This window comes from Lissotriton vulgaris, chromosome 3_1, assembly GCF_964263255.1.
Source record: "Lissotriton vulgaris chromosome 3_1, aLisVul1.2, whole genome shotgun sequence".
In the NCBI taxonomy this organism is placed as follows: domain Eukaryota; kingdom Metazoa; phylum Chordata; class Amphibia; order Caudata; family Salamandridae; genus Lissotriton; species Lissotriton vulgaris.
Window position 1 is genome coordinate 1,369,404,710 of NC_141689.1, and position 27,428 is coordinate 1,369,432,137.

A 27,428-nucleotide genomic window follows, 5' to 3' on the forward strand; every position below is an offset into this window, starting at 1 on the left:
TCCTCTGCAAATGCATCAGGCAGTCTCCTGCTGTGTCAAAGCCGCCCCCTCCAGGGGCCTCAGTGGTGGTGCCCTTGCCCCGTCGCAACAGTTCACTCTCCTCCAAGCCTCTGCTGCCACTCAGCTGAGGGGACACCTTTGCTCTTGGTCTTAGTGCTTACAGAGGTAGTCGGTGACCCCTGGAGCAATGCTGTTCTACTCCTTTATCTACTGCAGAGGGAGCCCCATGTCAGGACTGTATCCTTTACCTCCACAGACACTGCCCTTTTTCAGTATGTAAGTATTTGGATTATAGTTGACATAGATTTTGAACCATGGTAGAGAATTTCTGACATTACCATGAAACCTATGCATCAGCAACAATGTCTTAGATATATGTTAAAGAGCAGCAGCAAAGAGGCAATCCTTACAGGTCCAGATACTTGAGTACATCCTCAGCTCTTGGTATATTTTCTTTCTTTAACTGGGATGTATTGATGGCCATGGGATGATTTCAGCTATTGCTTGGGACTACTTGTTGCCCTTGCAGTCCCTTCTTGACTATGACTAGCAGGATGGAATGGTCTTAGATGTCAGGGATCGATTGCAAGATATTCTGCAGGTAGGAAAGCAGTACATATTGGTTTTAGCAATGTTCTCTGCTCTTTTCTGTAAAGTTACTATAGCAATGTATGTGCTTTTCTTGGATAGTGTGAGATTGCTAGTGTTCTCAAAACCTAATAAACTCCAAGTGCTTCCAAGAGCATCAAGTTCCTGTTTTTGAGTAAGTCTCCCTTTGTGTATGTCATATGTACATGTACTTGCCTTTATTGTTAGGAAGGTCACCAAAGGTGTGTATGCTGAGATGAAAAACCTACTCACCACAGACCACTTAACTCAATATCCCAAAAATTCAAACATGAATGCATCACAGTGGAAAGATACATAGGTAACCTGTCAAAACAAGACCACACTTCTCCCTACCTTCTTGGGCAAAAAAAAAAAATAGCTTTTGATACTAAAGAATTAGAGTTAATCGCAAAAGTAATACCTGGGGCGTAACCAGCATAATTTGGCAGAAGTCCACAGTTGCTCCAATATATAATTTTCCCTTGTCGCTTGCTGTCCTCTGTACCACAGGTTGTTGTTTTCCGTGCTTTCACAGGTTTATCTTGCTGGGTGACTTTCAAGGGTGCCCTTTGAGGAGAAGGAGCTCTAGGGAAGGTACGAGCACTTGATGGGCACTGGAAGAAAACAAATGGGCAAAAGTGAACCGTTATTGATGATAACCACACTAGATTTAACTGTGCACATACCACATATAAGATAACTCTTATCCGTCATTTTAGTTAGAGTTAACCACAACTCCTAGCTTGCATTGGCTGCATTTTGGCCATGGAAAGAGATGCGCATCATTGTACGAATCTGTGCCTCGCCATTATGGATATTGTGGCATGACTTTATGATTGTGAGGTGCGAAATATGGTGTTGCATTGTAGGGTTTAAGAGTATGAACCCAGTCATCAACTTACATGTGATAAAAAGGTTGGCACATTATTTGCAAAGATTTAAAGCAGTGTCATGATGTCAAGAAGCATTGCATCAAACCAAAATACCCAGCCTTAATTAACATAGTACTTTTCAGACCAGAGCATGTACTGCACGGATGTCCAACACAAGAGGGCCAGATCCATCTCAAACGTACAGGATAACCACATAAAACAAATGTACAAAAACTGAACTTAAATGGAAGTTATTGACAAAGTCAGTAACGATCCTTACATTTTGACCCGGGTTCAGCTCCTTTGGACATATGTTGGGCTCACCTAATCTACTATATGATGTCTCATTTGAACTAGCTCAATCTTTCTTTAGGCGTTGGTCCGATCATAATATGTGCTGTACTTTCCAACATCTCTAACTCTTACTGGTGTAACATTCTTAGTCTTTAAGAAGATAGGAAAGAGCCAAAACATTTAAATTACTGATATGTAATGCTCGGTAGGCCGAGTACATCATATAAAGTGCACTTTTACCTGGATCACAGAGTAATGTAATTGGAACAGAGTGTATCTGGATTTTTTACAGTAGCATTCTAATATAGTGGTAAATTACATACCAATTTTTGGACGCCAAAGTAATTTAAAAATGCTCAACATATGTTAAATTTTGTCTTTTGGCTGTTCGAGCACTTCCCTCGGTGGAGCGGGGAGGAGAACACGCCGTGGGAGCACTTACCACCCGCTGACCCGCTGACCTGCTGCCTGTCCCTGCGCTGCTAACCCCCGCCGCCGCAGCCCAACTCGCGGCCGCTGTGTGGGGTTAGGTGCTGGTGGGAATTCATTTCCCAGCACCCCGAGCGCTAGGGGCGACGCCGGCCAGTAACCACTTCCTGCCTCACGGGGCCAATGAGGAGCACTTCCCTCGGTGGAGCCGGGAGGAGAACACGTCGTGGGAGCACTTACCACCCACTGACCCACTGACCTGCTGCCTGTCCCTGCGCTGCTAACCCCTGCCGCCGCAGCCCAACTCGCGGCCGCTGTGTGGGGTTAGGTGCTGGTGGGACTTCATTTCCCAGCACCCCGAGCGCTAGGGGCGACGCCGGCCAGGAACCACTTCCTGCCTCACGGGGCCAAAGAGGAGCACTTCCCTCGGTGGAGCGGGGAGGAGAACACGCCGTGGGAGCACTTACCACCCACTGACCCGCTGACCTGCTGCCTGTCCCTGCGCTGCTAACCCCCGCCGCCGCAGCCCAACTCGCGGCCGCTGTGTGGGGTTAGGTGCTGGTGGGACTTCATTTCCCAGCACCCCTAGCGCTAGAGGCGACGATGGCCAGGAACCACTTCCTGCCTCACGGGCCAAAGAGGAGCACTTCCCTCCACGTCGCAGGACGTGCGCGGGCGTCGCCGGGCTGAGCCCGGGCAGAGGGCGGGCCGTCTGTGGCCGACTGTGGACGGGACGGGCCACCCCCCTTGTCTCCAAGACATTTTGTCCGAGAAGATTTTGACATCCATCCATAAGGTACTGTCATCAGTACTTCCCCCCCCAATTTGTACCTCTTGTTGATAGTTGTTAAGTAGGGTGACTTTTTCTACTGTGGGAGCTATATTCTACCTTTAGCTGGCCTAATCGCTTCCCTGGCATTTCCCTCCATATTATCCATTTACACCAACGAGGCTATTTACGCTAACTATGAGCATCCAGGGTAAGAAAGCTAAATCATCCACCTCACGCCCCAACACAAGACTTCAAGCCACAATGCCGCAGCCTCTTCCAACACTGACGGCAATAGACAAAATGTTGAAGCAGACTATAGGGGTGGTCTCCAATGAAATTGAAGACACCGAAAGAAGACTATCCCTCCCGCCCACAATAGGTCCTACAGACCTAGGCTTAGATTGCTCAGTCATTGCTATGGACCCTACGATCCTTGACTCCTACGTAACTTCTACCTTTGCTGAGCTCCCCTGTGCACAGGTTCCGATTGAACCTCCAATAGTGGATGACTCATCTCTAGCTATAGCGGAGTCTCTTACCAACAAAGTTGATCAATCCGGTATCCTGCCCTCTTCCCCTTCTGTGGCTAAACCAAAAACTGGCAGAGTGGCTTCTAAGACAAAAAAGTGTAACCCCACTAAGACTGCAACCACGAAGATACAGTCCAACCATAATTTGGTAACCCCATTTGACCATCCCCGGCATCCACCTACAGGGATACCTTGCTGGGTTACCAATATGGTGACGGATCTTCAGAATAGTTTGGAACAAATAATTGCATCCCATATTAAACCCTTGGTCTCCAAACTAGATAGGATAGCATCAATGTTAAACAACAAGTCTATGGGAACAACTAAACCACATATCCCCAAAGCCAACCCGCTACCCACTGCTCCAGATAGTGTGTCTGTAAAGGTACCCTGCCCAGACATAGCTAAACCTACTACCCCGGCAGTCTTAAATAGAAAACCAGGTTCGACAACTACTGCTGTTAAAAAGAAAAATCCTGTACCCACACCGGTGGCCAAGTCATCAGGTCCTAAAACTTCTTCTGCCGTGGGACAGTCTGCTAGACCCAGTCAACATCGCAAGGAGGGTAAAATCACAGCACAAACAAAAGTAACACCAAGACCTCGCCCATCCAAAGTAACATCCAAACCTCTGCCAACAATAGATTTGCCTCCAGAAGCCCAACCATTTGTAGTGGCCCTAGTGGGAGTTCCTCCCCTTAGTAAGGGGAAGAAAGAGCAAGAGGTCGAGCTACACAATAAGTGCATACAGTGGTTAAGCTTGAATAGACCCCTACCCCCTAATATGTCAGGTCACATATTGGCAGTGAGAAGAGTAGGATGGATTGGGAGGGGCCCCAAAACAGTGGCAGGGGATGTTATAACAATCAATTTTGGGGACCCTTCTGCTGTCGACCACATTTGCAGAACCCCTTCCTACAGAGAGTCGCAGATATTTCCCATGCATTTATCTTATTTTTACCCCACCCCGAGCTACAAACCACCCCAAAATAGGAGACCACAGAACGTTAGGAATCCTGTCTTCCATCTAAACGGGATTCATCCCTGGCTGCCTTTTGGGAGGGTTTTCCACCGCAAGCCCCGCTCTTTCCAATACAACCCCATTGGAATAGGTTTAGCGTCCTCAAGGAGGTGGATTGACTCACACGGCTTTGTTCACCCCCAAGAGAACACAAAGAAGGCAGCCCAGTAGTAGGTGTTCTAATTCAAGAAAAACCACTATCCTCTGATGGCTCTGGGACTCCCCCCCCCTCAATCTTTAACAAGGGTGGAGACAAAGACTGAACAGAGACATAACCAGGTACCACCAAATGAACGAGGGGGAGTAAAGGGTAAAGTAAAGGACGGGCAGTGTAGTATAAAAATACTCTCGTGGAATGTCGCAGGCCTAAAAAGCAAGCTATCTATGCCTGATTGGACCTCCTTCATGTCCACTTTTGACATTTGCCTAATGCAAGAAACCTGGTCCCTTGAGAAGATTGATAACCCTGGTTTTGCAACCTATGCCATCCTTGCAGTCACACGCGGGAAAGGCCGCCCTTCGGGAGGCCTTGCTATATGGGTAGGTTTGCATATAGGTATGCAGGGCGCACAGGTGGCCACAAACTCACCTGATATTTTATGTGTTTTGCTAACATCTGTTAGCGGATCCACACTAGCTATTATTAACATTTATTCTAGGCCCATAATCAATGGAAAAGAATCGAGCACTATTCAAGCGCTCGACCACTTCCTTCAATCACTTGACCCTGCAACCTCGATCATCCTAGGTGGTGATCTGAACTGCCAGTACGAGCCACTGAGTGGTTCTGAGTCATGTGAGGAGGACGAGGTGGACTTGCTTTGGCAAATTCCAGCCTCAAAAATAACCCCAGTAAAGGCCTGGTTCCCGCTAGTTTTACAAATTAATGCCTTGACCCTTGCAATGTCTCTGCGGGCATGCAATGGAAGGGGCAATAATAAAAATACTGCCCTGCCCACATATAACCGGATTAATCAAACTTCCAATATCGATTATCTTATGATGGAGGCAAAAGAATGGGGCAAGTTTGAAGATTTTGAAGTTGTCCCAAGGCATGATAGCGACCACAATGCCCTGGTATTATCGCGTAAACCCGGTGCATTTGTGTTGACTAATCCTGCCTCCAACTCCACCCTGGCACCCCCATCTTATATTTTATCTAATAATAGGAAAAGAGTAAAATGGCCTTCGTGCCTAGACTCTCCTACCCGACTTGCACAAATTTATCAGCTAGCTGTCCCATTAATAAGCGATATGGGAAATTCCACCTCCCATGGGCAGACTATAGAAATCCATAGTAAGCTAGTTGAGAGTCTAGGGGCGGTATTTTATCCGGTTTGCGGGTCCAAGCCGCACCGGAATAAAACACATCCCCGGCACAACCACACATGCAAAAATCTTAAGAAAGACCTTCTTATGGCTATTAAATCCAAGGAGGTCCCTAAAATTAGAACAACTAGACTGCTGTATAAGAAGGCACTTACTAGAGCTAAGAGCTAGTGGGAGGAATCTAGGTGGGAGGAGCTGAGACAGGCACTACTTTTAAAAGATTCCAAGACCTTTTGGCTAATCGTCACCTCTTCAGCAATAGGTGAGAGAGACACTGGGGTTTTGAATATTGCCCCTATAGTGTGGGAGGCTCACTTTAAGTCACTTTACACAAGCCCTGAGATGGAGGAGAGTTGGAGACTGATAGGTTTCACTTTTCGATGCCCCACCCATCACTATTTACATGTGCAAGTTAGCATCATGTGTCTAACTTATGAAGTATACACTTATGCTTTTACGTTATATTTACTCCTTATGTGATTATTCATTTATATGTGTGATGATATTTGGTTTCCTTAGCTTAGCTCGTGTGCCTCCATTTTGTGTATTCCTCTGTGTCTGCGAGTCGCACTCGCTCATTCACCCCTCCCGTAGGAATAGGAAAATCACTAATGCAGCAGTTTTCGTTTCTCGGCTAACTGTGGCCGAAACTAACAAGTTTCTTATCAGTAATGTTCTCATGCCCCAGAGACGCTGAGGCTCGGCTCCGCGGCCTTGGGCAAAGATAGCAAATGTATCCCTCGCAGGTGCAGATGCCTCTTGTATGATGCCATTGTTCCTCTGTCTGGGGTTCAGTAATTTTCCAGAAGGGGCGTATCCTAATTCACTGTACCATGTTATAATGTATTGCTGTGATGATATGAGTTAGTCCTCTCGGCGCACTCTTAGGGGTGAGGTCGGACAGGGCCCTCTCATATGGGAGTTTGTGGCCTAATAAATTTACCTTGTTTATTCTTCTCCACAGGTCCGTCTTTCTTAACACGGCGACCGGGAACACACAGAGGAGGGATACCACATCTTTGTTCGCAATCCACAGATGGATCGGATTTTAACCACTTTCTAGAACTTTAAATTGGATCCTCTCCCGGTACGGCTTGGTACACACACGTATCCAGTATACTTTTGTGTTCATCCACCATACTTGGTTTTGGAGAACAAACATACAGATGAAAAACCGTTTGCTCTAAACTCAGAGTGGAGAATCATTACTTATATTCCAACGTTCATTAACATCATATACGGAACTATCCACCCTAAGCTAAAGTGTCCATTATTTCCGACCTACTGACCAGTGGGTCTCACCACTAGCCCTGAAGAGTCGTGTTGACTCAACTCAAACACGACGAAACACGTGTCGGCTGAATGTGGACCAATTAAACAACCTTCCCAAAGGAAAAAGATACAAAGATCTGCTATTGCTTATTACCAAGAAACTGTCATAACTTCATTGAGACACTTTTTTCGTTATACTGTAATTGTGGTTGTGAGAGCATTGCTTATTTATTCTTCTCCACTGTCCGGCTGACTTCCTACTGAGTAACTATAGGTGAGTGTGGTAAGTCACTCGGGTGGGTTTTAGCCATGCTTATCAAGGCTGCCCCAGGGAGAGATTTCAGAATTGGCTTTGGCTACACGGGATGTTGTGCCGCGGGACCCCGGCCATGAGACTCGATTGCCGGGGGCCACGGGGACCGAGAGTTTGGTCCTTTACACCCGCTTGACTCTGGACCCCTTGCATGAGTGTGGATTGCTGGGGGCCCCGGTTACTGGGCCTTGCCCTTGCCAGAACCCTAGCTCTGATCGGGCCTCTGAGACCTCGGTCGCCCCAGACCCCCCGCATGAGAGCCGACTGCCGGGGGCCTTGGGACCTGGGACCTCGAATACCCGCATCAGCGTACCACGAGACCCCCTGCAAGAGTGTCGACTGCGGGGGGCCCGGGCACTGGGTCTTCCCCTCATAGAACCCATGGCTCTATTCGAGCTCCCGAGCTCCCAATGGCCCCAGACCCCCCGCATGAGTATAGACTGCCGGGGGCCTTGGGCCCTGGACCAGGACTTTGCCCTGCAACTGTAAAAATAGGTGCCCTTACTGGAGCCCCTGCTTACTGTCCAATTAACATCACACTCAGGGAAGTCGAACTGGCAATTGAGAAATTGCTCCCGAATAAGGCTTCGGGCTTGGATAAGCTCCCTGGAGATCTTTTTAGATCCCAGCCAAAGATCTGGGCTCCATATTTGTTGGTTCTGTTTAATGCTGTTATACGGGGATCCCCAGTCCCTGAAACCTGGCTGGGGGCAGAGATTGTTCCGATTTTTAAAAAGGGCTGTCCACTAGCTCCATCAAACTATAGACCAATTAGTCTACTCGATACCACACAGAAGTTGATGGCCCGAATTCTGCTGGAGAGGCTATTGGGCTGGATGGAGGAAAACAAAATCCTGACCACCCTCCAAGCCGGTTTTAGATCAGGGGTCTCGACCCTTGACCAGATCTTTCGACTCCAGGCCCTATACTGGAAAACTGCAAGAGTAGAGGGTGGCAGCCTCTACCTTGTCTTTGTGGACCTGCGGGCCGCATTCGATCTGGTCCCGAGGGAGAGGCTCTGGATGGTCCTGGAGGATCTTGGTCTCCCTCCCTACTTACTGCACTCCATAATCCGGCTCCACACTGGGAATTATGCCCAGGTGAGGTGTGGGAAGAACGGGGAATTATCTGATCGTTTCCCTGTCACACGAGGAGTACGTCAGGGCTGCGTACTAGCCCCTACCCTCTTCAGCCTAAATGTTAACGGCCTGATAGAAAGACTTAACTGTGTCAAGGACAATGATGCACCACGCCTGGCCACTGGTAGGGTGCCCGCTCTGATGTTCGTGGACGACACCTTGTTGCTGTCATGGACATCATCGGGCATCCAGCGGGTTTTGGATGGGTTTGTATCTTTTTGCGCCACGCGAGGCTTTGAGATCAACTTGGAGAAAACCAAGTTTATGATCTTCAACCCCCCGAGGCACACCCGCCCCAACCCCACACTAAACGGAACCCCTCTTGAGAGAGTTAAGACCTTCATATACCTGGGAGTGACTCTGACAGAACAATTCATTTGGGACCAGCAAGTCTCTAAATCCTCCCTGAGACTAACATAGAAAGTGGGTGGAATAGGTAGATTTTGCAGTGCCTCATTCTTTAAACCGGTTACCCCTGTCCTAGAGATATATAAAATACAGGTCAGGTCTGCAGCCTTATATGCAGCCGAGCTCTGGGGACATACTAACACATGTAACCTGATGAAAGCAGAACATTCTTTCATGCAGCATTTGTTTGATCTCCCACAAAGCACACCTTTGCTCCCACTACGTTTGGATTTGGGTCTGGAACCTATTACTGAGCTGGTGGCAGCCCGACCTTTACTCTATTGGAGAAGGTTCTGGTCTGTCCCGGAGTTGGAACCGTTTAGAACAGAATTTAAAAACATTTGGGGGCAGTTAAAGACCAAGAACATACCATGGCTAACACATGTTAAGTCCCTTCTCTACCAAATCGGCCTTCCCCAACTTTGGGACACACCGGAGGAGAGCTGTTTGAGGACCCAAAGGTCTGTCCTGGTGGCAGCCGTTAAAGCGTATAACCTCAAAAAGCTACATTCCTCTAAATCCCTGGGTAGATTATCCAATGAGTTTTTTACAATCAAAGATGAATTCAGGATGGAGGCGTTTTTGGACTTGGTGCAACCTCCACTTGCAAGAAAGCTCTACATTCAACTGAGACATGGCTCCCTACCAGTCGGAGAATTTACCTCAAGATGGGCCAAAGCGACGAAACCTAACTGCTCTGCCTGCAATCGTGATAGGGAAGACATTATACACATCCTCTTTTTCTGCCCAGCATATGGCGAAATTAGGAAGTGTTGGATCATTCCACTTTGCAAGAATTTGGGCTTTAGGCACTGTGCTCTCGCCCGTAGAGTCTTAACTTATGATACTACCCCTCCCATTGTCTTCGCTGTTTCCAGGTTTCTTGTCGGTATGTGGAGGAGAAGATCTGTAATAATCCACAAGGACTAAGGGATGGCCGCTTTCATTTATAACTATTACTTTGATATCTACTGTTTAATAATTTTTTAACTTGATGTATTTATATTTTAACACTGTGCTTGTACATATTTGATTGCACTTTTATGGTCTAACACCGAAATAAAGTTATCAAAGTAAGTTACATTTTTGATCTTCAGCTTTGCTGGTGAGAAAATCCTGCACAGTTATATTAAGACTGTAGCCTATGGTCTGATTCATACAATTGTGCACACTTTAGGTTCAATTGAGATGCACAAAACGTGCCACCTGTTGGCATGATGTCAGATTCTAATTGACATCATCAGGATTTTTGGACATTTAAATCAGAACATTTGCAAGTTTGGAAGATTTTCTGCACTAGTATGTTTAAGTTTAAGGATGGAAACACAGGTATTCCAAGCAGCAAAAGATTACTGACAGGGTGATTAACACCCGGAAAGTCATCCTAATGGATTTCACAAAAATTAGCTCATTTAACAATAGTGACACAGAAAGACTGCACTAAGGGAGAATTGGTCTCATTTACAAAGATTTTGCATAATGCAGCACCGTCTTATTGCAGTGCTGCCCTACGCCAAATCAAAAGGGCAGGGATGTGCCGTATTCATGAAATATGGCACATAGTTGTCCTTTCTCCCAATGCCGGCGCATAAATGGGTGCCTAGCGCCAACGCAGGCACTCTTGCACCATGGTGCAAGAGTATCTGTGTTGTTGGCACCATTGTTTTTGTGCAGGAAGGGGCACCTTCCTGCACAAAAATAATTGTTATACCTCCCCAGGGGAGGCGCACGGTTTTGACGCATTCCCATATTTACACTGTGTTGTAAAGCTAGAACTGTGTTAAATGCCATGTGTGTTGAGTGAGAACACCCACCGCAACGGCCACGGCACGTCTCCCCAACACAGTGTTAGAGCAACGCAGGGACTTGCACTGCTTTACCTTACACTATATCTATGAGGCCATGAAAAACCGCGCATGGTGGCTTTTCCTGGTCTTTTAGATATGGCTTTGTGCAGCCGGAAGGTCAAAAAAAGTGATGTTTCTGCAGAGCACAGGGCTTGTAAATAAGCCCCCAAATCTCTCCCTTATTTACAGAGGGTGTAAGGGAAAGTGATCAACCCCACCAGTTCACATTCTTTTGAGATGGGGAAAATAAGCGAAAAAGGTCATTCAGGCCACTTTTAGCTGGCAGAAAATCCACTGGCATAGGGTTAAGACTTAGGCATAGAAACCTACAATCATTTATATTCCCATACGTAGGACTTTATGGCATTTTTAATCCCAAAAACTAACTTTACAAAATCATAGGTGTGAGCATACCAAAAAAGGTACTCTTTTTTTTGTGAATTGTCCCCATAGTAAACTATATAAAACATTATATCGGTGGCTTACTTTTTTGGGATGGGGTAAGGGGCTGGCAGTTTTAAAACTGGTGGCTTGGGGGTTCCAATTCCTGCCATTCTCTATCATGTAAATGTGATCAAATGCTGTATTTTTAGAATTTTGAGATTCTTCCTTTGCAGATTAAAGCAGTGAATAGGATCTAACTAGGCATTGTGCAATACAGTACTGTGACTGTCGAGTGTCATGCCCAGAAATTCCTTTACCTTCTAATTTTCTGCTGAATCACAAAAATACATGACATTTACTTTTTTTAGCCACTTTGTACATTGTTCATAAATATGTCTAACTTCTACTCTTCCTGGCTCAGGAGGGTATTTTCAGTGGAAGAGAGAGGGATGGGGTTGTTTTCTCTTCCTTACTCAATAATATATTTTCAGTTATTTTATTCTTACGATATATTTTACGTTTTAATGTCCTGGGTTCCTCCGACTTGATGTGTTCTTTAACAGACGTTCATTTCTTGTACTCTAGAGTCATTCCTCCTAGATGCACCAGGTCCTATTTTGGATGGGGGGGACTTTAATATCACTATGGACAATGAGCTTGACAGAACATCTAAATGTAGCAACACATCAACACCGAAATCAAGGAGACAACTGGCAATTATTTTGTATAACTTGGGCCTAGTAGATATATGAGGCTGAGGGCAGAAGTTCAGAAAGGTTTTACCTTTTACAGTAACAAATATGGGCACAGTCCAATACTGACTACATTTTGATTGACAAACATGCAACAGGTATGGGTAAGTCTTTTACCTATATTCCACCAACATTATCAGACCACTCTACCATAACCTTGAGACTCTCGATAAAACAGTACTTTTGGACAAAACTAACATCAGTCAACTCAATGATAAACCCAAAGAGTATTTTGACATAAAGTATGTTCTAATAATCTCAGCTTAGTATGGGATGCGTACAAAACATTTATTAGAGGGATCGTTTCAAAGCTAGTTTACGATCGAAATGTAAACAGTCAAGGTGTAGAGAAAAACCTAATAAATAACATAGCTGGGAAGGAGAAGGAGTTCCTGGAAGACTCAATAAACGCTGCCTTGAGAATCCAGAATTTGAGATCCTAGCTGAAATTATTACAGGGTCGATTTACAACAGAGGTAGACAAAAGAATACAGGAAAGCTGGAGAGACAGCAAGTTACAACATTTCGAATTTGGGAAAATGAGCAGAGCTATGTTATCCTGGAAAACTAATTTAAATTAAAATAGTAACCATATAGGCTGGTTAATAGGTCCAGTAAAGGGGGAGGTGGTCTGCACATTAACCCCTTGCGTGCTGGTGATGGCTCCTGTCCATCATATGAAACAAAAACAACTGCCAATACTGCTCGAACTATTTAATCATAGACTCAATAAGTTGAGTACACACTTCCCAACTTAGAAGGACCAATCATTCAGTCCACACCAAATGTTATTACGTAAGAGTTTTTATTCTCTACTTACAAAATTATTTTAAGAAACTTTTTTGGGAAATTATTTTAGCACAACTAAAGAACAACCAATAACTCTATACAAAAATGAAATTTGTCAATATGTACAGTTCAATTCACAAAGAAGGGGAGATGTGTGGGTAGTGCAGGGGGAACCAGTAAACAACATAAATGTACAATTCTGCTCACTCAAACTCACCAACTTCATTCATACTAAAATCAAACCACAAGAAAACGCTATTCATACGACAAATAAGGGAGTGTGGAAGTGACTATTTACAAGGGGAGGGAATACCTGTCTACTATGTACACTAGGGTAAGCAAAAAAGGCTCAATTTATGATAGAAAAACACAAACATACAATCAATATGAAAAATGGGATAAATTAAATTGCTCAATTCAAATGCAGTATATGCAAACAAATAGCTGAATAACAAACACTCCGATGACACAAGGTCACAGTGAGGAAAAGTTCAAAAGTTATTATTCAATCTAGAGGGGTCGACGCGTTTCGAATCCCATTACTCCTTGGGATTCTCCTCAGGACCGAAAAACAGACACAATCTGAAAAACATAAAATCAACATAAGAAACACACTCAGTCAGATGTCAGCATACAAAAGAGTCTCTCAACTTAACACTCAGCACAACACACAAACATGTAGTACCTGTCGGATTTCTTCTTTTCTGATACGCTTAGGATGAGTGAGGAACAAACCTTCGCATACAGCGAAGATCATATAAAAAAGCTTCTAAGGGACCCTCCTTCTTTCGGCTCAGCCACACTCAGTAGTACTGCACAAAGTAACAACGAATCTGACAAACTAATTCGATTAAAGAAAAAACAAATACGGCCAGACCTTCACGGACATTATTTGCTTCAACACCTAAGAGCAGGCACAATTCCAATGGGCCTAATAGTCAAAAACATTCCGGTAATCTTCACAGAAGACGCGCTGTATAAAAAGGGCTATAGTTTCATAGAAACCAAATGCAGCCGAGATCTCATGGTGCTAACTATTGAGACTGTCCAAAGACTGTCGAAAGAACAACTAAAAGAGATCGAGTTACTGGAAACAGCGATAAAAAATAACCAACAGATTACTGATTCTAAAACTTTATTGGAGAAAATCGATAAAGAAATATTAGAGTTCAAAGACTATACTGTAACTCTAAAGGAAAACAACTTCGAGAGAGATAAGAAAAACTTTGCTTTCGAAAAGGCGTACCCATACCTCCAACCAGATTTCTATTCCAGACCAGAGGCCAAAAGATTTCTACCAGATAATCAAGGCAGATCACGGAATAAATATATAACCTTTTCGGATACATCATCTTCCGGAGGCAGTGACTCAGAAAGTGGGAATTATAGACAGCCATTCCAACGCCGAGGAGGCTATCAACCAAACTATCAACACAATTTTCAGTCCAATTACCAACAGAACACTTCCCAATTACAACATCAACAACAGCAGCCTTTTTTAGCTCAGGACCATACAAAACCAAGAGGCAAAACACGGTACCATCAACCATGGGAAATGTCAACGAGACGGCAAAACTACAAAAATTAAAAGAATCATCCATCTATAATCTCTCACAGAGACCTCTTACAGAGATTGAAAAAGGTGTTTTGGAAAAAGGATTAACCTTCGTACCAACAAAAACTATGGATTTTGTTAGACTTAAAACAGAATTTATAGAATTTTGTAGGAAAATTCGACTAACCACTTTTTTCTCGGTACAAGAAACAACGTCAAACTCAGAGACTACAGGACTGAGAAAAAAAATCAAATTTCTGCCCACCGGCCTACAAGGTCCCTAAGGAGGTAATAACATTCGAAAAAACAGTACTTTCAGCCATTACATTCGAGGAGAAAAAGAAACAGAATTACATTAAACCGAATCTCTCTAAAGCACAAAAAGAGGCATTATCCACCCTGAAAAATGATAACAACATCATAATAAAACAAGCCGACAAGGGCGGATCGATCGTTGTCGGGGGCACGAATGAATATATTGCGGAGGCTACCCGTCAATTATCGGACCAGGAATGTTATCGTAAAATCGACTATGAACCTACCAAAGAATTGCAGAAGGAATTATTTTCGATCTTAAATAAAGGTTTTGCAGAAGGTTTTCTTGGAAAAAATGAGTTTGAGTATTTGCAAAACAGACATCTCCGAACACCTCTATTCTATGTACTTCCCAAAGTACATAAGGATGATAAAAAGCCACCAGGGAGACCGATTATTTCAGGTTGCGAGTCGTTGTTCGAGCCCATTTCAAAATTCATTGATTTCTTTCTGAAACCGTTTATGCCACAAGTTAAGTCCTACTTACAAGACACTACTGACTTTATCACCAAGTTGAACACCTTGCCATTTACTGAGAACCAAGATCTTCTCGTAAGTATGGATATAGTGTCGTTATACACACAAATCCCTCAAGACCAGGCCTTGGAAGTTTTAGAAATATATCTAGACCGGAGGGATAGACCAATGAAGATCCCCACGAATTTTATTTTGGAACTTGCAAAAATGGCCCTTACTAGAAATTATTTTAAGTATAAAGAGGTTTTTTTCTTCCAAATTAAGGGAGTAGCGATGGGGTGTCCCTTTGCCCCGGAACTTGCTGTTCTTTTCATGAGCCAGTACGAGGAGTCCTTTGTGTATAACAACAACCCGTACACAGATCGGATAAGAGGATGGGTACGATTCATTGATGATATTTTTTAACATGGACAGGGACTGAAGAAGAATTAATGGATTTCCATGGATGGCTGAATAACCGCACTAGGGACATCCAATTCAGTATTCAGTCTTCAAAGACGAGACTCACTTTCCTAGATGTGGAAGTCTATTGCACAAATGGCGAACTAGTGACAACCTTATACCGGAAAAAATCGGATAGAAATAAGGCACTTGACTTCTCAAGTAACCATCCTCGAAGCCTAAAACAAAACCTACCGGTAGGTCAATTCCTCCGTGTGAGGAGGAATTGTACATTCAAAGAAGAATACACTGAACACGCCAATGCACTGAGAGAGAGACTTCTGCAGAAAGGTTATCCGTCTAAACTATTGAAACAAGCTCAAAAAAGAGCGTGGTGGACACCACGGGAAGAACTACTTAAAAGAAGAACTCGTGAAAGACTGTCCAAAATTGTTTGTGTGTCGACCTATTGCCCATCATCCAATTGGTTAAAGAAAACTATCCACCGAAACTGGCACTTAATAGAAGAACTGGACCCCCAATTCAAAAACAAACCGCTCTTCGCGTTCAAAAAAGACAAGAGCATTGCCAATCAGATCGTACGAGCAATGGTACCAAGAACAACAAGCCCCACATTGAGAGAATATGTAGGCTTGCCACCTATAAAAGGCCATCGTAAATGTGGGACATGTGTCAATTGCACCTTAACGATGGAAGGATCACTATTTGAACACGAGGTAATCTTCTGGAAACACGATAGTTTTACCAACTGTAAAACTCGCAATGTTGTGTATGGCATAGTCTGCCCCTGTGGCCAGTTATATATCGGGAAAACAAATCAAGAGATAAGACAAAGAATCTCACAACATAAATCAAGAATTAAGACGAAAGTCCTTACAGCGCCATTAGTTCAACATTGGCTAGATAATGGACATGTAGAAACTGATTTGAAGTGGACGGTCATTTCGAAAATTGACCCTGATAAAAGAGGGGGTGATCTGGAAGCAAAGCTCAGACAAAGAGAGGCAATGCTAATACTCAAATTCAATACCACCACGAGAGGACTGAATGAAATGTCAGAACTATATCATCTATAAACTACAGGGACCAGAATTCCCAGGGGCCCTAACATTATCCGTTATAAGCGCCTAATTCGATGACGTTACAACACGGCGCCGGAAATGACTGCCTAAATGAATTCTGTGGAAAAAGACTAAGGACGGTAAGAACTCAATGCTGAACCTAGAAAATTAATTTCCAAAAAACGGACCTTGTAGAAGTACCGAATAGGATAGAAGACTTTTTCACTTTACAAACATGCTGAAGGTCTCCATTTTTCCAACAGATGGACACGTAACGGAAGTTTTCCCTTCATTCACTGTTACTGGCTGAAACACGCCGAAAACTCACAAAGGAGTACGAAACACAATCCAGTAAGTTGTTTAGCTAATCGCCTTCTTTTAAGGCCCTGCAAGGTTTCCGAAAAGATCACTTATGGCTCCTCTTTTCCCCCACAGTTTTCTATAAAAGAACTTGAAAAGAAGAAATCCGACAGGTACTACATGTTTGTGTGTTGTGCTGAGTGTTAAGTTGAGAGTCTCTTTTGTATGCTGACATCTGACTGAGTGTGTTTCTTATGTTGATTTTATGTTTTTCAGATTGTGTCTGTTTTTCGGTCCTGAGGAGAATCCCAAGGAGTAATGGGATTCGAAACGCGTCGACCCCTCTAGATTGAATAATAACTTTTGAACTTTTCCTCACGGTAACCTTGTGTCATCGGAGTGATTGTTATTCAGCTATTTGTTTGCATATACTGCATTTGAATTGAGCAATTTAATTTAGCCCATTTCTCATATTGATTGTATGTTTGTGTTTTCCTATTAAAAATTGAGCCTTTTTTGCTTACCCTAGTGTACATAGTAGACAGGTATTCCCTCCCCTTGTAAATAGTCACTTCCACACTCCCTTATTTGTCGTATGAATAGCGTTTTCTTGTGGTTTGATTGTAGTATGAATGAAGTTGGTGAGTTTGAGTGAGCAGAATTGTACATTTATGTTGTTTACTGGTTCCCCCTGCACTACCCACACATCTCCCTTCTTTGTGAATTGAACTGTACATATTGACAAATTTCATTTTTGTATAGAGTTATTGGTTGTTCTTTAGTTGTGCTAAAATAATTTCCAAAAAAAGTTTCTTAAAATAATTTTGTAAGTAGAGAATAAAAACTCTTACGTAATAACATTTGGTGTGGACTGAATGATTGGTCCTTCTAAGTTGGGAAGTGTGTACTCAACTTATTGAGTCTATGATTAAATAGTTCGAGCAGTATTGGCAGTTGTTTTTGTTTCATATAGTTGTAGGCGTAGCCTTACTGCGCTCAAGCCAAACCCTTTTTTGTTCCAAAAAAAAAATCCTGTCCATCATGGCACACAGTGCTCGTGTGCTGATGACGGCCGGGAGCCGTCAAGACCACGCCCGCGATCGGAATGTGCCGCACAGGAGCAGAATTGCGGGCAAGGGGTTAAAGGAGATGCTTCAGATCATGTTAGCTCCCCTAACTACGGCCGGGAGCCGTCACGACCACGCCCGCGATCGGAATGTGCCGCACAGGAGCGGAATTGCCGGCAAGGGGTTAAAGGAGATGCTTTAGATCATGTTAGCTCACCTAACTACACTCTATACAGAGGCCATAAAACCTGATCACTCAAACATCATGGAATGGCTATCCAATATAAATCAGCCAAGACTGGGGAATTCAACAGTTTTGGATCTGGAGGGAGACATCACAAAGGGAGAAATATTAGAGTAGATAGGCCGACTTAAAAATGGCAAGGCAGCGGGTCCAGATTGAATCCCTCGAGAGATGTACAAAACATTGAAGATCCACTTGGCCCCTTTCTGGAAAGCTCTTTTTACCCAAATTCATGAAGGCGGGGAAATACCTCTGTCATGGCACCAAGCCACGATTGTAAAGATTGTAAAAACTAAGATAGATCCATATATCTCAGATTCATACAGACCCATCTCCCTATTAAACTGCAATTATAAGATCTTCGCAGGCATTATAGCAAAGAGTCTAGCTACGGTTATGAGCTCTGTGATTTACCTAGACCAAAAAGGCTTTATACCGAGTAGACAGCTTAACAATCTGACCCACTTCCTGATCAGGGCAATCAACATAGCAGAAACCACTAATAGTTCAATGCAATAGCCACCCTAGATACTGCCAAATCCTTGGATAGGTTAAGCTGGATGTAACTCTTGGAGGCATTAAATGCCTTCGGTCTTAGTAGTAAATTAATCAATGTAATTGAATGCCTCTATAGATCACCTACAGACAGCATAATAATTAATGTGAGTCTAACCAGGACCTTCTCAATCTTGAGTGGGACCAGACAGGGATGCCCTTTACCTCTATCTCTACAATTATTCAATCTATACAATGAACCTTTTGCTCAGAAAATTCACTGGGATAGATCAATTTTACTATTTGCTGCCGTGGGCTTGGAATTGAAGATCGCACTGTACGCAGATGACATCATTTTGCAATCAACTAATCCTGGGTATTTGGTTCCAAAGTTAGAAACCCATGCTGAAACATTTGGGTAAATCTTGGGCTACTCAATAAATGAAAATAAGACTGAGATTATGAAATGGGCTAATGCAGAGGGCACCAAAGGGGTGGGGGGGGCAAGGAGCAGATAAGATAGTTGGGTATAATTGTGACACAGAGCCTGGAGACCCTCGAAAGCGTAAACTTGAATAAAGCCCGTGGAGAGATTGAGACCCAGTTAAGATGAGAAAACATTTCACTAACTATCTATAGGAGAACAAATCTGAGCAAAATGACAACTCTCCACAAGGTCGCCTTTCTTTTCAACACTATACCCTTATCATTCCCCAGAAATCAAATTAAGAAGATTCAAGGGAAAGTGAGCACTTTCATATGGGCATCTAAAGGGATCAGGCTGTCCTGGAAGAAGCTTAGGAAATGACTGGAGAAGGGGGGTCTCACCCTTTCAGATTTTCAGGCATATTGCTATGCGTTTCAATTAAAAAAAACTTTCAAATGCTGGATGAAATGTACACCAGGCATGTGTATACAGTGAAGCTGGGGCCCAGGGCTAAGAAAAAAATGTATATACATTTGGAACCCCCCCCCAAAGTTTTAAACAAGTGAGGTTCAAGGTCTTGCTCGCTGTCTAGTGCTACGTGAGGAATTTTTAGTGTATTCACTACTACACATCACTATCACTAATATGAGACTCTCCAGCAACCCCGACCTGCCTAATGGATAGGCTCAGTTGTCTGCTGAGGCAAACTGGTTATGGTAGTTGTGGGGGTCTGAGGAAGGGCGGCAGGATGATAGAGTGGGCCAGAATTCTGGCTCAAACAGCAGGAAAGCTGTTGAGATGTCAATACCTCCAGATGAGCTCATGGTGGGCGATCCAAAGATGGAGGATCAATGACAGTGAAGAGTACAATGATTCATTAATGAATAATGTCAAACTGCGGAAAGAGGTTTCCTATTGGTGTTGGGAGTTCATCAAGGCGGGGGAGAAATTTCTGGCTGATCCGCACCAAGTTTGGAAGGAGGACTTGCCAGAAGCAGGGAAGGAGGAAATATGGCAAGTATCTTTGAATCTACTTTATGCTACAGTTAAAGCCGCCCCCTAAAAAAGAATAATCTCTTCATTATTCAAGGGTATACTGGACCCCCAAGAGACTGGCAAAGCTCACACCAAATAATCTGATATGTAAGAAATGCATTCAGTTAGGGCCGGTAACCAACATATTTGTGGAATGTCCAAGCCTACACACATACTGGGCAGTTGTATATCGAACACTATGTCTGCTTTTAGAACGAGAGATCAAGGTAAGCCAGACTTTAATTTTTATGGGAGTGAATCCATCAGGATCAGTACTTCCGAACACTGCCCAGCATAGATTAATATTTTACCTACTCCCGCTAGCCAGATTTGAGATTTGTAAAAAAAAAAAAAGAGTTTCTATAGATCGACCGCTAGCCACAGATTGGATCAAACCTTTTACCCATTTAAGCCAGCTCGACATGGTGTGTGACCCCAGAAGCCTTAATAATATTGGAAAGACTTTATAGATTGCCAGAATGTTCAATAATTAGACCTGAATGAGGTACTGCAGGACCGCACATTTGATGCTGTTTCTATGTGTAGCAACAGTAAACTACCCTTCCAAGGTATGGTCCTTAAGTTGCACTAGAGGAGAGGAAACCTCTCTATAAGTGTAAAAATAAAAACATGCTCCTAATTGTAACAATCATTGTGACTTCAATAAATCAATCAAGCAAAGTTTACTCTAATGTAATGCATATAATCAAAGGGGCACAATAAAAAAATGTCATTCACTAAAAAAGGCTGAAAGGGTAGCAAAAATAGTTAACACTAAAGGACAAAGTCCAGGAATATGGAGCTTCCATTAACCAAGAGGAAATCACATGAGGTGATAAAACAGTAAGAGAAAACATTTGGAAACTTGTATTTTGGATACCATAAAATAGTGAAAGTGGACAACAAATCATATTCTGAACTATTATGACCTCTGGAGAAACCCATCCAAACTTTTTCTTTAAAACGTATCTAAGTCATACTGTTTTTTTGGCACAAATGCACAAACTCTTTTGCGGAATAGACATTTAATTGGAGTGGAAGTGGTTGTCTGTTGTCTCAGGTCATACCGATTGTTAAAGGCCTGCTCCCTTGTAACATGCTCTCGCCGGTTTTTCGTTAACTGCCCTGAACCAGAGTAATAGGCCCGAGCAGCAGTTTAAGGCCTATAATGAGGAAAAGGGCCTTTAACAAACGGTAAAGCCGACAGCAGAAGTGCTATAGGGCTATTATTATAACAGTGCACCAACTCAGGGAAGAATGTTCTAAACAATAAAAAAGGGACAAACAGAAAGACAAACGTTGTAATGTTTGAGCTGAAGACTTAAACCAGGCATTATTAGCCCTGAGCCGCTCCATTGTATTCATTGGAGCTTTCAACACTCAAATCTTCTAGTAAAGGTTTTGGGGAAGCAAAGAAAAACTATAAACATGGGCATAGAACACATTGCTTTCTTGGCAGGGCTGTGCCACAAGGCATTCTGTCTCACGTTCTTACACTGATAACTAGAAATATTGCTTTTAAAAATCTGACACCTTTATAGAATCTCCTTTTTTCTCTGATTTGTGGGGCAAGCACCACAGGTTGCTCTTCAGCATGGTTTCTCTGTCAGGTAAGCAAGGATCCCAAGATGGTGGCTTTCTCATCTCCTCTTTGACTGCTTCGATGGTTTGGATGGCCTCTGTTGTTCGAGGGTCCCCATCGCAAATGTAATATCTCAATGTGTCTTGATATTTGCCATCCTTTGGGTAGAAATATCCTGGAAAAGAACAAAACAGAAGCAAGAAACTGTAGTTAAACAGCCTAAATAAACTGCTCTAATTGCAAATTGAAAGTGGGCTGCAAACTTAGCCCTGCCTCACATACTTGCTAATACACAATGCTGTAAAAGTGGTTTAATCTAGTGATTGGGATTTGGATAAATAAATAAAGGTACAATAAATATTGCTTGCATTACACCTAACCGAAATCCACTGCAGTAAATTATAAACTGACAATTCTACTAGAATTTAGTTTTTTTAATTGTTCATCTCATTTAATGGATTTCTGCCCTTGAGTGATTCATTAAAATGTGTTCAATTTTTTTATTGTTTTATTTATTCTTTCATTTTTTATCCACTCAAAAGACATTCACTTTATCTCACCTCAGTTGACAAATTGAAAATTGAAAGACTAGCAAAAGCGGAAGGACAACCCCAACATTTACAGATTCATTTGTTGACGTGTAAATAGCTCCAAATGACATAACAACTAACAGGTTGACACAATCAGGTACTCCAGAAGAAATGGAAAATACTTGTGTCTTAAGAAGCCTCTCTGCTGCCATAACTGAGTGATCGAACAACTCCTTCATGCTACAGTTTTCATTTCAGAGTTTTGCTTTCTTAGCACAGAGGGACCACTTCGGTCTCATGGTACAAAAACATAATTGGAAAATCATGATCCTATCACAAACGTTGAGGGTTTCTCAGCAGCAAAGACAGTGCAATTATGAAAGCTCCGGTCATGTTCTGTTGCTGTAGATGTGAAAATTCTGCCCCGTGTTGTGAGTGTAAAATTTCTACCTTGGTGAGTCTTTGTTATCTGGATAATGGAACTAAGTATATGAACATATCTACTTCTATACCAAACGGTTTATACAAAGTGAGTTACCTAAAAAGTGGAAGATGCACCTTAAGGGTTCAAACAAGAGGTCCCCACTTTGACCAATGTTTGTGTCCCAGGTTTCTCATTGGTGTTACCTCATGTGGAGAAAGAAGAGACCCCTGTTCTGTGTTAGTGTAAGTCTGTAGTTTTACTCACTAACAGTCTTTGCTAAAATGCGGAGCAGGCCTCCTTGACACTCCATGTTCACCTAAACACTGCACTATGGGCTGTCTATCTAACACAAGCTGTGTGTTGTGCTCACTCTCTCAGGGAACTAAAACTTTGCTCTGGGTTAAAAATGTGTCTAGGGAGGGTTCCTTAAATTTAATGTGCTCATGCTACTAGCATATGTTAAAAACATGAAATGTAAAGACCTTAATCGGGTGACTGTTGACATGTTTTACAGCCCTTGTAATTTCAGTAATTTCATCAGGACCTGAGGACCATTAATGAGATACTTTGTCTCCAGATATACTCCACATTAAATACAAACACAATCAATGCAGACCAGTTCAGTAGTGCCTGATGTCATGTCGTATATCTATACTACTATTATAAAGAGAGAACTTGCACCTTTAGGCAAGGTAAACTCGGGAACCACAGCGCCAATCTACACACCCGATACACCCTTGAAATCGGAAGGGTGTGTAGATGGTCATAGGCTTTAAAAAATTTAAAAATAAACGTTATATAAAAAGTTACATTTTTACAAAAAGTAGTTCCCCCAAAGTGGCGCCGGCGGCGACTGTGCGTCGTCACGTCAGGAGCAGGGGAGGAGCAGCGTCCCAGGAGCGGCGGACATGGCGCGCAGGGGAGGAGCGGTGAAGTGAGGCCAGCGGCGGAGCGGAGAGGCGGATATGGTGTGGGGAGGAGCGGCAGCGGACAGGTGGTGAGTGGCAGAGCGGCGGAGCTGAGAAATATGGACCGGCGGTGTGAGCAGCAGAGGCAAGGTAAGAATCCGGGGCAGCCAGGGTCGGGCGGGTGGGCGGGGCACGGGCTGCTGGGGAATGTCAGGGCAGGCTGGGGTAGGGGAAGCCAGCATTTCAGGTTTGCGTGCTCTCCCGCCCCGGCCCCCGCCCGCCACAACATTGTCCGGAACACAGACAATGTCGTGGCGGGCGGGGGCCTGGGCGGGAGAGCGCGCAAACCTGAAATGCAGCCCCCAGCCCCCTTTCTACCTAAGGCAACGCTGGGGCGGGCTGCTAGTATAAATCTAAATGTTTAAAAAAATATTTCCATAATAAATACCTTAACCATGGTGTGTTTTCACTCATACCTGTTATACCTAGACTGCGTTAAATAAGAGTAGTTATTGCACTCTGGTATTGTTATTGTAATTCTGTACAATTAAAAAGGAAGTGTTGAGTTTTAGAGGAGCATTCTGTTTTGAACAGATGTTCTATCTTCCCATCATGTAGCACCATTTGTTACTTCTGTGTAGGAAATTGTTGATTATTGAAAGAGGCTACACAGCCCTGATGTATGCATTGTAGGTATCACAAACCACAGTCAAGTTGGATTCTCCCATACCAATCTGTATGACCTAATTTGTGTTTCAAACACAACATATATACGGTTGCATGTCATAGCCCCCCTATCTGTAGATAAATATAACATCAGTTCAACCACAGCGTGATTTGCCCCCTAAATTGGATAATTATATGAATCCTTTACCACCCTGACTAAGCTGTTAATAATACCAAAAGAATATAATCTTGCACATGACCGTATCTACCGGAATAAATGGAATAGCACACCTATGTCTTAATGTTTTCTTTCGCCCAAAATGTCTTTTCACCCAAAATCTCGATGGTATGGCACATGTCAAATGTTGAGAAATGTCTACCAATCAGGAACGTTGTAAAACTGTACTGGAATGTGGTATCTTGCTACCTTTTGTTTGCGCTCTATAAATATAAATATAAATATATATATATATATATATATATTTTGTTTGTTTGTTTGTTTTGTTTTATTGTAGAAGCAGCGCTAGGTCTATAGTAAGTAATGTGCAAGTAACAACCCAAAGGTGTTAGGAGAATGTGTTACAGAGGAAAGAGGAGCAAAAGAAGGATTATCATAAGGAAATATAAATCAAACACTAAGCAATAAACTTATTTTTACCTGATTCTGGATCCTTATTAGCTATAATTAATTTCAAAGGAAGAGTTTTGAAGCAAGTTAGATAGTGTTCCAATCTGTCTTGATACAAAGAAGAAATATGTCTCACTATTATTCTTGGGATCCGCAAAATTGCAGAACTTGCCTTCTACCAACTTCATAAAATCTTGTAGTACACTGCTTAAATCTAATTAAACTGACACTGTTGATTTTAAAATTAGGGTAGCATAAACCAACAAACACATGATAAAATTATGACAAGATGCAAATTGACAGTTGCAGATTTTTCTCCGCAAAATACTTTGCTGAAAAAGAACCTGCAACTTGATTTTTGGTGAATTTATCCCAAATGTGCTGGCAGACTTATTGCACACGTACTTTTAATTTTTATTTGGCTGTACTCTTTGCAATATAAGTGACAGCTGGTGAGATTTGAAAGTGGTGTGGCGTAAAAAAATGATTGTAATGCACTTCAGCGAGCAAGCATAGCGAGCGAGCCGGAACAACCTACGGATGGTTCAGGGGGTTCTTCCCCCGAGAAAAGTATGAAAAAAGAATGGACAAATGGTGCATTTTCAAGCAAATTTGAGAAAGCAGGAAGGTTAATAAAGCAATTGTTGATTGTCTTGCTATCTCCCTGTCAAGCAGCATCACACCCCTGTACATCTCCCTTCTATGTTCATTGCCTTGCTGTGTCCCTGTCAAACACCAGCACAACCTTGTCACTAGACATGCACCACATCCGGACAGAATTCTGTGAATTTGGTCAGGTTGGTACTGTGAGTTAGCATGCTAGGTCGCAGTGCACCAGCACCTTCCTTGTCACTTTATCGGTTCTATTTTTGTCTTGGGGTGGTAAAGGGAACATATGTCGCTTTCCAAGACATTTTAATAAAAAAGTAAACATCTATTACAGTGAAGCAAGGCGACAAGGAGCCCGAGTGTCACAAAAGGAGCAGTTAGACCACAACAAAGTGAGGAAAACAGGCTGCAGAAATAGGGAACAACCAAAGCCCAGCAATTTAAGGAAGTTGTTCTGAAAGCAAATTGGATAGCAGATGCCCGTCGAGCATTTTAACAAGAATGTCAAAACAATTTCTGTGTCTTGGCTGTTGGGTTTTATGAAATATTTAACCCTACAGTAGCCAGCGAATTCAGTCTCTAGACCTTTTTAATTTATTCTTATATTTTAAAATATTATGTACAATTGAAAATATGTCAGAAATTGCATTAAGGAGGAAACAACGTACCCATTTAATGCATGTAAGCCAATTATTAAATCCAGTCACGCAAGACAAACACAAACTTTCTCCTGTGACAGGTGTATTCCAGTAGGGTGACAGCACTGTAGGGCAGGTTGACAACAAAATAATGCCCCCGAACCCCTTAGTGTTCGCAAAACCTCTGAGCAGAAATCGAGACAGTCATTAACTTTTTTCCCCTAAAGATTCAGTGGGTGAGCCGCTTATCTGATCTCTTTCTGGGGGGGTGCTGACAGTCTTAAACCAGAGGGTCGCAGTCCACGACAGGGGGTGTCAAGCGTTAGCATTCTTTGCCCCCTTGTTTACCATGTGAGGGGGCAGCCTGCACTCATAGGTAGCCACAAAGGTGAAATATGAATGCAACCACAGCGTTATGAATTAGCATATATTTTCAGAGTTCTTTGAGTGTTCAGAAGTACATGGTAGTAAGATGATACCGTGGACTATTATTACTCGTGACTGGTTAATGTTTTCTTCCCCTGTTCCAGCAAGGGTTTATGGTTATAGGTATCATTACCGGAACAATGAAGATACCATCATAACCTGCCAATTCTTCCAGTGGATCAATACTTATTTGATTATTTGATTTGCCAGTACCTTTAGATGTTGAATGGATCGAAGGGCACGTGACTTAACAAAGACATCATCTCTTCAAAGTTGCTACACAAATGAGTTCTCGCTCAAATAACTGTGCCCTTTGAAAGTGGTGGAGAGTGAAAGAGAGGGGGGAGAGGGAAAAAGAAGAGAGAGAGGGAAAGTGAGGGGGAGAGAGGGAAAGAGGAGAGAGAAAGGGAAAGTGGAGGGAGAGAGGGAAAGTATAGAGAGAGAGAGAGAGTCTACCACAAATCTTGTGAACCACTAGCCTCTTTCTCTTGACTGAAGACTTCCTTGCCTCCCTGGAACCTCCCTCATTGGCCTGAAATGTTTCTATCACCAGAGACTTAATCCAGTGCCCTTGAGCAAAAGAGTGCCATGATTTCCGGCATCACAAACATTTCAACAGGCGCGATTCAGGTGAAGACACCAGATTTTTAACGCAAACATGGCTTTATATCAGAGATCTCATGCTTCAATTTCTTTAGTTTCAGTTTTTGTCAATAGGAAAAATGAAGGCATTCGAAATCTCACTCTTTATACTTTTGAAATATTGGCTTGTTTGGCATCGGCACTCGCGCTGTCTCAGCAGATCGGGCGTTTGTGCCATTAAATGAAGACGGATGGGTGACCATGAGAAATGTACTTAAAGACTCTCAAGAATTGTCC

The 27,428-nt window shown here is 43.0% G+C and overlaps 1 protein-coding gene across 1 annotated transcript in view; it reads right to left on the bottom strand.

Moving 5' to 3' along the window:
* Nucleotides 1–27,428, bottom strand: part of LOC147727916 (CIMIP2 protein GA14893-like) — a 292,621-nt gene that overhangs the window by 23,322 nt on the left and 241,871 nt on the right. The window contains exons 3-4 of the mRNA XM_086963199.1: nucleotides 21,672–21,895; nucleotides 1,031–1,223 (exon numbers count right to left, since the gene is read on the bottom strand). Coding sequence (XP_086819325.1) covers nucleotides 1,031–1,223; nucleotides 21,672–21,895 — 417 coding nt within the window. The remainder of the gene's footprint in view (nucleotides 1–1,030; nucleotides 1,224–21,671; nucleotides 21,896–27,428) is intronic.